The sequence below is a fragment of the Zymoseptoria tritici genome, chromosome 17 (genome assembly GCF_000219625.1).
Source record: "Zymoseptoria tritici IPO323 chromosome 17, whole genome shotgun sequence".
Taxonomy (NCBI): Eukaryota; Fungi; Ascomycota; class Dothideomycetes; order Mycosphaerellales; family Mycosphaerellaceae; genus Zymoseptoria; species Zymoseptoria tritici.
This window is the reverse complement of record NC_018202.1, coordinates 339,139-349,656: the sequence shown is the minus strand read 5'-3', so window position 1 is coordinate 349,656 and position 10,518 is coordinate 339,139. Positions and strand designations below refer to the sequence as shown.

Below are 10,518 nucleotides of genomic sequence, written 5' to 3'. Positions count from 1 at the left end.
GCTTCGATCAGCGCACGGCCGCATCGACAGCATCGCGAGGTCTTGGGATGACCGGGTCATTTATGAAAAGACATTCTGGAATGTCTTCGGGTATGTCACCGAAGCAACCTCCTGGCCTCGTGGAGCTTGCGCTGGAGTCCGGCCCGACCAGCTCTACGGGAAGGTGTCAGCACAAGACTTCGTCTGCCGACACTTCATCTCTTTCTTCACCTCCTTCTCCTCCGCCCACTGAGGTTTGTAGGAAATTCAAAGCCTGCCTATTGTCCTCGTACCGAGAACACAGACCTAGCCCACGCTCCTCTTGGACGCCTCTGCCACCTCGCCGCACCACGAAGTCTCCCGCGCGACGAACGTAGCCTCACGCTGCTGGCATCGGAAACCATGCGCTCTTCGCCGTCGTGAAAGCCGAAGGATTGAGGGCGTGTGCGGACTCTGGTCCGGGTGATGTGCGGGATCTTGGTTGTTGAGAGTACCGGGGACGAGGAAGAGCCAAGGAGTGTTTGTCTAGGAAATAGAATATGTGGTTGAGCAGTGAATGGAGACATCACATGGGAAAGCCGGATGGAGGTCGATCAAGCAGGTTCGTGTCTTCCAGCTGCTAGCGCTGTCCGTCTGGCCCTCGGACAGTTTATGGTGCGGGTGTCTTCATAGTGTGTACGAGATTGCTGGGCGAGTTTGTGTGCGGACGCGGTCGCGAGCAAGTGACTGACGGTGGGGTGGTCATGGCGGGTCGATGTCCGAGCGGCATGACAAGATACGCCCATCCAACCATTTTTCAAACCGCACCCATCTTCTTCCACGCCGAACCCACGACCATCGTTCATCGGCTGTCGCTCACGCCAAGTCAACCCGCATTACCAAAGTAGCTTTCGGCGCCCTCCACGAAATCAAGCATATCCTAAGCGAGACATCTGGTCGAAACAGCAGGGCCTTGCTGCAAGTATCGCCGGTCTGGCTCTTCAAGGCCTCCGGTACAGTTGGACCCGCCGGAAGACTATGAGTGGCTGCTGGCGGTAGAGGTGGTGATACTATGATAGCCAGGTAGCTGTAGCACGGCGAGAACTCCGGTGCTCGCGGTCGGTAACGAAAAGGACTGGCCGTGATGGTAGCCGATGGGTGGGATCAAAGCTCTGTTGGTGACACTTGTATGTGCTGGTCCTGATGATGCTGCTCATAGTGATGATTCTTCTCATGCCGATTCTTCCGGAAACGAGGTCGGGGCGATGGGGATTGGAGTGCAATCGTCGTCGTCGAAAGCGATTGTGATGACATCGCACGTGCCAATATTTTTGGAGGAGAGGTGCCGTCCTTGGAAAAGATGTCGCCAACCTCTTCCAGCTCGCCATAGATGTGGGAGGCAATATTCGCCAGGGGGAGAAACGGAGTCAATGGCCCGTAAGGTTCAGCAGCTATCAATGTCATCAGTTTCACAACGTCGTTCGCCAATTGTTCAAAGCCGAGATTCGAAGACTTTCTCCTCTTTCGCACCCATTATTCCCATTCCTCTCTGCCTACGGACGACGCTGAAGAACGAGGCACTCGGGTAGCAGCCTCGACAACGAGAGCAATATCCATCGGTCTGATTCGAGACAAGAGTGGCAGTTGACCCTTTTCTGGGGCTTCGAAGGAAGACGAGGCGAAGAAGATGTGCAGTCGAGAGTAAGCCGAAGGATCTTTGCAATGTCGCATGAGGTGCAGTCGACGCAAGTGGCAGCATGGTTGAGGAAGTGGTGTAAGTAGCCTCCTTGGAACCGGAGGACGAAACGAGCTTTTCGATGAGGTTGTGCACGTGCTGTCCAACGTGACGAAACGAGAACGGCTGTGTTCCCTGAAAGGTGCCGGTGACGTGCAAGTCAATACTCTGAATGATTTGTTGGTAGATGTCTGGAAATATATGCTCATTTGTCGTCGACTTAGATGCAGACCGCATCCAATGAAAGCAGAAAGCAGCGATGCTGATCGTGACGAATGGACGGAGAACTCGAATGATGCGAGACGAAGGATCATGATACCTCGATTGTGGCATGAAGAGCACATTGACAGAGGAACGGGTCTAGTGATGGTCGGCCTGTTTCAATTCGAGGGCTCGCTTGCATGTGTGAAGTTGCAAGATCTGATCGATGCAGACACATCTCCGGTGCAGTCTCAGACGAGCGTCCCATGGCCTCAGGTATTCACAACTGTGCAGTTTCAGACTCGCCCGCGTGGGTACCTCCGCTCCCTCGTTGTCCCTACAACCAGTGGCGATCCCCTCTTCCACGCTCACGCTCACGCCTACGACCGTGCGCTGTCCCTCGCTTCTTCCGAGCCATCCACTCCTTTACAAATGCCGCAAGCTCCATTCAAGATGGCATGCACCCACTTCCTTTGTGGACAGCGACGATGACCTTGACATTACTCAGCGACAGTATTCCGGACTCCAGAGGTGCGGAAACTGCGAGGGTGGACACCTTCGATCGATGGGAAGTGAAGTAGTGAGGCAGCAAGGGTAGGTGGCTTTTGGAAAAGCGCATGGCATGGGTGGATGGAAGAGGTTGGATCGATCGAAGATGCCTTGCGGCCAGCTATTGTAGTCGGAGGTGGATCGGACGCCGTCTTCCAATGATCGCGAGAAGGGGTGTGTCGATGGCATGTCTGTCTGCGAGTCCATAGCACGATCGTACGGAGTCTAAGTCGTCGAACGCCGTTCGGGCGAGTCGTCGGCGGGGATTGGGATCTTCGCGGGACATGTAGAAGCACGGAGGCGTGAAGCAGTCAGAGATGTAGAAGGGAGTCGAAGTGATGAAGTTGGAGATGAATGAGTGCGGGGTTCACGGTCTTGGCGTCCAGTGCAGAGAACCTGGAACCTCCCTCGCTCGAAGCATGGCAACCTTCACCTTCGAAGGAGGTTGACACCTTCAAAGACCACCCTCGTCTGAGCCAAACATCATCGGACACCGACAGCATACTACAGTCCGAGACGCGAAAATCACGAAAGTCTCCATCTGCGATTCTCGTCTTCTCCCACGGACCCACCCACGAACCCACCAAGCGCAGCGGCCGACTCCTGCCCACAACAGCCCTCATCTTCGACCTCAAGCCGCCCGTGCCTCCCATGGCGCTAAGCTACTGGAGTAAAAGGCTTACGAAGGGATAAGAGTGAGCGAGGACATGGTCAAGGACAAGAACACGAACAAGGCCAAGGAGGACCATTCCAGAGTGAGGGGGAATCCTCGTTGACGCCGAGGGAAGAGGAATGTCTTCGATCTTTCACAACCTTCCGAGATCAGTGGACCAGGGTCACTCACCGCGGGAGAGTGAAACTTCGTGTCTTCCTCGAAAGGCATGGTGCGCGCACAACTCGAAGCATCGATGAATTGCTCGCCTGTTCGTACTAACGCACACTGTCGTAGAACCTTGAACTGGACATCGTCCGCGCCTTCAACCGTAACTTCCGACGAAACCCTGCGACCGCCTCCTCTAAGCAGACACCGCTTGCTCAAGGTAATACCAAGGTGAAGAGCCATACGGCACCGGAGAGGCCACTTTCAAAAGCTGCGCCGAGTTAGGATGGGCAATGATGAGAAGGAGAAGCAGGATAGAGATCAGTGCCGCTGCAGTAGATGTAAAGAATTCAATATTCGGTATGAATCTCGCTTCTCGTGAACCATACTGCGTAAGAAAGTTTGTCGTTTGGATCAAAGACGTCTCCTGGGCTGTAGTGAAGACGCATCTTCATGAAGTTGCGAATTGCGTCGGCCTTGACATGTTTTGAGATCTTGTCAGTGCGTACGATTGGGTTGATGCGTTGAGGATCCGAGAGGTCGAGAAATGGCTGGCGGAGCGCTGACAGTCGTATAGCTGGAAGGCATGTGAGCCAAGAACACATGCGGCTTTCATCGCCAATGTTTGATCATGGTCGTGTGGTGACAGTGACATGCAGTTGCAAAACATCCGGACAGAATGCCGGGCGGATGTCACGGCTGATCGAGGGGAGGAATCGCGCCGGCTGGCATGGCATAGCCGCTTCCGCTGATACACCCGCCTGCTGAATGCTTGAATGTCATTTGAGTCGTGAATCGTTCAAGAACCTGCCGGTAACGAACGATACCGGTGGCGTTTCTCATCTCATTATGTGACCGGAAGCATTGTCACCGGAAGCATCGTGCAGGCAAGCCAATCCCTGAAGGCCAGACCTCTCAGTAGCCATGTAAGTGGCTGTGCGAAAGGAAAGTGGATTTCTCGCTCGAGATCATGATTGGGAATCATGAAGTGGAGAACATGGTTTTGATGCCTCTGATCACTTGCGATTTGGTGCACTCCGCAGTCCTCGCGATGGCTGTGAAGAGTTCCTTGACAGCCAGGGAAGCACGGTGGAAGTGGTGGGTTGATTTGCCAGTATCTGCGGTGTACGTTTCGAGAGCCTTTGTGTAGCGCGGAGCTCTGGTGATCTCTGCTTCCAGCTTCTGCATTCGGCTAAGGAAATATGGAAACACCGATGCTCGCGCTTGAGCTGGTAAGCTCAAAGGAGCGATGTCGGTAGTGGAGGTAGGTCTGTGGAGCCGAAGGTATGTTGAGAGCGAGTCCGTACGTCTGGGTATAGGCTGCTATAACATGCATCTCAGTCTTTGCAGGCTGGATGAGAGGCCGGAACTGTACGAGGACAATCATAGCGACGTTGAAGCTTGTCAAAAACGCTGTGGAAACTTCAGTACATTGGAGGTGGACGTCTAGGGTTCTTTTGTTGGAAAATTGTACCATTTAACGAAGTCTTGATAACGTCCGAGTGTCGTCCGGGATCTAAGTGCTGATCTCAAAGGCAGAGATCGAAGGTGGCGTGGGCACGCACTCCAAGCGAAAGCTTGGACGTGGTTGAAGCTTCGAGTGCTGGCATCTCGGAGGTTCATGGATTTGTATGCACGCAGGTCAGGCTTGGGCGAAAGGCGATCGAGGAGGTCGGGTGGCGGAGTTAAGTGATCGACAGCTCCTGGCTGGGCTGCTCGTGAAAATCAATTTCAGTGCCATATCGAGCAATCCTGATATCAGCCAGTAACAACTTTACCTGGTATGGGCGAAGACTCGTGTCGTTCGATATATCGAGCAATCCTAATATCAGCCAGTAACAACTTTACCTGGTATGGGCGAAGACTCGTGTCGGTCGATGCTGGGCGAGAAACCGATTGTGAGCGGAACAGCGAATATGGACATGGTGACGGCGAGCTTGGAACTACGTTCAGCAGTCAGTGTACTTGCCAGGCCATTCCTTGCGGCGCGGTCCCATCCTGTGAGCACAAGTTCAAGAGTGCCTGCGGGTCCCGGGTCCGACTGCTGATACTCGCCACACGACAGCTCCTGTTTTGTAGGGCGTGAGTGTATCGAAGAAGTGAGTGCGTCTGTTGAGCACCTTTGCAGGAAGGTAAGAAGCGTGGGCTTATCTCTCTCGCTCCAGTGCAATGTATTGGCGTGGTATAGGAGTGGCCGGCTTCGGACGAGAACGTATCTCATTGCGCGGACACCAGCGCAGGATGAAAATCTGTGCTGTGTCGTTTGAATGTGCGTGCGTGGTGTTGCCGGCGATAGCGGGCGGATGGAAGTTGATAAGAGAATGCAAAGAGGAAGTACTGATAGTGCGAAAAGAGAAGCTGGATGTGCAAGCGTCCTAACAAGGAATACCACTGGAACTACGATGCGGCCATGCACATAGCAGCAAAGGACTTACTGTTGGGAAGCGAGAGCAGCCAGATATTGCGGTCTAGCTTCCACTGGCGAGTAACAGTGCCCAGTCGTCTCTCCCTCCTCATCTCGAGCTTTGTCGTACAAATCTGACGTTCGTAGCATCCGCGAAAGTGTGTTGGATTGCACCAGGCATCAGCAGTCGCCGTGAATGGATGCTAGACGATAGCAAGGCGATCAGTCTTGTGACCGACGAGCTGGTACCTTTGTCTTCTGAAGCACCGCTTCCTGCTGGGCCATTAACTGCATTCGCCAGGTGAGCTCAGACCGGCGGTCATGAAGTGCGAGAAGTGCGAGAAGTGGCTTCGAGTTCTTGCCCGGAGAACGCGGTGGGCGTAGCTGGAGAACGCGGTGGGCGGAGCTGGGCGGACGCGATCGATGGCAGTTCGGAGGTGACGGACGAGTATACGTCGACTGTCGGTGCGAACAGACGGCGCATGCAAATTGGCGGATTGCGCGAGTATCCTTTTTCCATCTCCATCTCTGACTTTTGGCGAACTGCGCGGATTTTGTGTGATCGGCAAGGCGTTCGACAGTGTATTCAGCTCGCTGAGATCCTTTCTCTCTCTCTCTCTCTCCCCTCATCTTTCTTTCTCGGTGTCGCTCGCGTCAAGACGGTTGACGGTCGGTCGAATTGGTAGCAGGCCAAGAAGGGTCGGATGGCAGGATCATTGGGTCATCGAACATGCATAGCGAGATGATGCTTCACATATCATGTAGGATATGTAGCAGGCGCCGTATCGTAGGGTCGAATGGAGGACCAGGGACATCGAATGTGCGGTAGAATGTCCGTATTTGAAGAATGCAACGCTGAGCGAGAGGAGTATCGAGAGTGTACATATCAGTAAAGCGGTAGAATTCCGGGAGAGTGTACATATCAATAAAGCGGTAGCATTCCGGGAGCATGCATGTGCATCAATGTCATGAGGGATTGCGGAGCGCATCGACGGGACGGTATCGTTGGTGAAGTTATTGAGGCACCGGGCAGATTTCCTCGTCGCCGACGTCGTCACGTGCAATGGCAAGTGTCAAGTGACGTAACGAACGCAGAGATGCCAAAGGCAACGACCTTATTCGAACGACACCGGTTTGCGACTTCTCCATGCTTCACGAAATGCGCTTGACCACCATCACAGGATCCGACTATGGACATACATTTCTCACAAAAAAGAGCCCATCGATTTGAAGCAATGGCTGACATCGGCTCCATTTACGCCGTGATTTCTACAATGCACCACAGTACAACTTCAGGTTGATCTGTTAATTTCATAACCTGAACATTTCGGTATGAGGAAGTCACCGCGGTATGAGGAAGTCACACGGACGCGTCATGTTTTGTGACTGCCTTCATCATGGCGGGCAGGTTTTTTTGCGACTTCCGCGACGACTCATCAACAACACTTGTCCTCCTCACCCATCACCCTCACCCATCACCCTCACATCATCAATGCCTTCATCAATCATTACTCAATCAATCATCACTCATACATTCGCACTTCACCTTGGCCTTCCATCAATTCCGAACGAACCTTTGCAGCTCGCCGACAAATTCCACACGTGGACGACCACCTTCGCACGACCGACTCATCTTCGCACGGCCACCTGCGCACGACCACCACCGCACGACCACCATCGCACCACCTGTTCGGACGACAAAGCCCACGCTTCCTTACCAATGCTGCTCTTCGAGAAGCAAGACACCTCCTCGCGAACTCTCGCTCATGGACACTTGTTCCGGGAGGTTGTCGTATGGTGAAGTCCGGCCGCTTCATGATCAGACAGTTCTCCGAACTGGCAGACGTCCTTCATGTGAGCTATAACGGTCAGGCGGAGAAGGACCGTTAGCTTGTGCTCTGAAGATGGTCTCGCTGATGAAGCTCGACACCGGTGCCGCTCACCGTCAACAAGCCCACGCTTCCTTACCAATGCTGCTCTTTGAGAAGCAAGACACCTCCTCGCGAACTCTCGCTCATGGACACTTGTTCCGGGAGGTTGTCGTATGGTGAAGTTCGGCTGCTTCGATACCATGCCATCCCCTGCAAAGGAGCGGCAAGACACTAGCTGTCGTTTGGTTTGAGGCTCCAGTCCACGCTTCGCACCAGCTCGCCGTCAAAAGCTTGCAGATACACTCACTCCTCACGGAGCAGATGGATGTCGCTTGGTGAAGTTCGGCAGTTGGACACTGGTTTCTGGCCTCCGAACCGCACTCAGGACACATCACACACTTCGACACATCACACACTCCGGCACATCACACCCTCCGGACACTGGATTGCATCGAGGCGGTGAAATGGCAAGTACACTCACACCTTCAGCTGCTGATTATGTAGCTTTCAGCCCGAATACGTACTCGACACCTCAGCGCATGTCGATACATTGCAGTGCATGCTCTGCTTCGCTCAAGTGAGGTAGTTCTCAGGCAGCTTCCATCAGCTTCGTCAATTCATGCTAACACTGTTTTTAGAAGCCGCTCATTATCGCTCTCTTCCTCGATCCCGTCCAGACTTTTCGCACGTACGCCTACTACGCCGCTCCGTGTCGACCACCTGATCCGGCCTTCACCAACGACGAAACGAAGAGCAGGGTTGCACCACTACATGATTGTACTTGACGCAATCTCCTCCCACCACACGCTGCATGCAGCGTACCACCGGCACAATCGCAGCCTTCTGTTTAAGAAAGATGTTTCTGTATGTTTCTCCGCAAAACCTCGCTGCTGTCCGACCCCTCAATTCGACTTCTAACATCCAGCAGAGGAGGAAGCCAGCGTTCTGCAATCGCCTTGCTCGCACTTTTCGCACGACTACTGCTCGCAGTAGCAACGACCGCATTCGGAGACGCTTCACCCGCCGCCGAATTCAACCTTCAAGTCTCAATGACCACCTCCTCGCCGTTTACCAAAGCAAAGCCACGAACGACCTTGAACGGCCGCCAGAATCAAATACCCATCCACAGAGATCGCCCCCTGCGGCACAAGCACTTGCAACACTACTATCGTTTTCACCCGAGCAATGCCGCCTTGCGTCGCGACAACCATCACAAGTGTGCCGTCGCCTCGCGCTTCACGCCGAGCAGCTTTCAGTCAAGACGCGCAGCAAGACAACTCTCCAGCGACATTGGTAGCGATGCCAATCCACCGGCCTTGCCAACGGTCCCGCACACCTTCATACATTGGAGCTTCAGCATGCCGTGCGCGGCGCCGGATACAATCAGAAAGAACACATCTCCATCCACCACCCGAGTCGCCTCTTTCCGTCGAAGAGGACGACAACTCCAACCGACCTAGCCTGATCGACCAAGCCATCCGTGAGATGCAGGAAGGCCTCCATGACCCCGATCATGACGGCTACGGTCAGCCAGCAGCACCACCGGACAGGAGATGGAGCTGGAGGCACAGAGCTCGAACGCAGCGCAGGCGACTGGAGAAGGTCCACATCTCCTCCAATGATCACGACCCAAAGAAGGATACCTTGATTGCTGGCACTGGGTGCAGTGGACTCAGAACATGTGGCAATGTGAGAGACGGTTGTTACTGCGGACGCGTAGGAAGCAGCCGTCCAACTCACGCACCGTCGCTGGAATTCGAGACACGGCCACATTGCAAACAGACTTGCACATATTCCTCCCGGGCCGCCTTGCGCGCTGTCACTGTCAGTCGCTCTACTGTCAACAGGATTTTGCCGTCAACTGAACTCCACCGTCCACTCGGTACTGGATCTCCACCGGTCGCCGCAACACCCGATCAGTCGCTCCAACAATTCAAGACAGATCGCTCCACGTCACACGTGTGCAGTTCCAACGAACGCGCTGAACTCATCGCTCTCGACTGCGCCCTCGTCCAAGGCGCAGGACTTGGCCTCAACGTCAAATTCAACCCCCGGTTCCATGCCAGTTCCGATCCACTCTCGCAACGATTGCAAGACGTCGAGCTTTTTGCTGAGTCTCGGCATCGCCAACTCACCCACAATCGATCCGCCATCATCGGCCTTCACCTCTACCACAATCGCCGATTCGAGACGCTCACTGCTGCCTCCACAAAGGTGTACAGAAGAACCCCACCATGCCAATAATCGCCTGCCACAGAGGCTTACCTGCGCCTACCATGGCCGCACAACCATGTCCGAAGGCCAGGAACGAGCGCACCATTCAGTCTCTCACTGGTAATCTTGGCGCTTCGTTGCGATGGTCACGACTGCCACGACACGAACGAACGCGCCCTTCCGCCGCCGACAACCCCAGCGCCCTCCCACACCGAACGTGCCATTGGATCAAAAGGAGCGAACGCTGAGTACAAACACGAGCAGCTTCACTGAGATCGTTGTCACGACTGTTCACTGCACCGACATTCGCACCACTAGCGGTAGTGGCTCTACGCGTAGGGCATGCGTCAACATGCGATAACACCGAGTTCATCGCCGTTTGCATGGCCCGCCGTGCCTTGTCTCTACTTTGCGCACGCCCTACCAAGGGCACGTTCGACCGACAGTCTGACGTCTTCCTACCCTGCCAAGTTTCACGCCGCCGCAACGCTTTACCGCTGCAACATACACGCCGACGCCTTTTTCGCGGCCCGCAAACGTGGCGGCCAACTTGACACCGCATCTTTCGCCCTGCTCCGCCTCCGATATTGTTGCAACGCTCCGCACCAATCGCTCCGCAGCGCTTGTCCAATGGAAACTGCACTATGAGCAGTCTTCGTCACCTGGCCTCGCCGCAAGAAGCATAGACTTCCGCACCAGAGTTCACCGAACACATCGCTTGAGCGGATCATACCAACATCAACAACATCTTATGGGCACAGTCCCC

General features: G+C 54.5%; 2 protein-coding genes across 2 annotated transcripts; one reads left to right on the top strand and one right to left on the bottom strand.

Annotated features, from left to right (window-relative positions):
- Window positions 1-4,448: 4,448 nt before the first annotated feature.
- MYCGRDRAFT_106647 (uncharacterized protein) lies at window positions 4,449-4,993 on the bottom strand (the record flags this gene model as incomplete). Its single annotated transcript, XM_003847114.1, has 2 exons — window positions 4,449-4,676; window positions 4,738-4,993. 2 exons carry the CDS (start codon window positions 4,884-4,886, stop codon window positions 4,601-4,603), a joined length of 225 nt encoding a protein of 74 aa, XP_003847162.1.
- Window positions 4,994-7,159: 2,166 nt separating this feature from the next.
- MYCGRDRAFT_97829 (uncharacterized protein) lies at window positions 7,160-8,323 on the top strand (the record flags this gene model as incomplete). The annotated part of the gene is made up of 2 exons (XM_003847138.1): window positions 7,160-7,459; window positions 8,177-8,323. 2 exons carry the CDS (start codon window positions 7,160-7,162, stop codon window positions 8,321-8,323), a joined length of 447 nt encoding a protein of 148 aa, XP_003847186.1.
- Window positions 8,324-10,518: the final 2,195 nt, after the last annotated feature.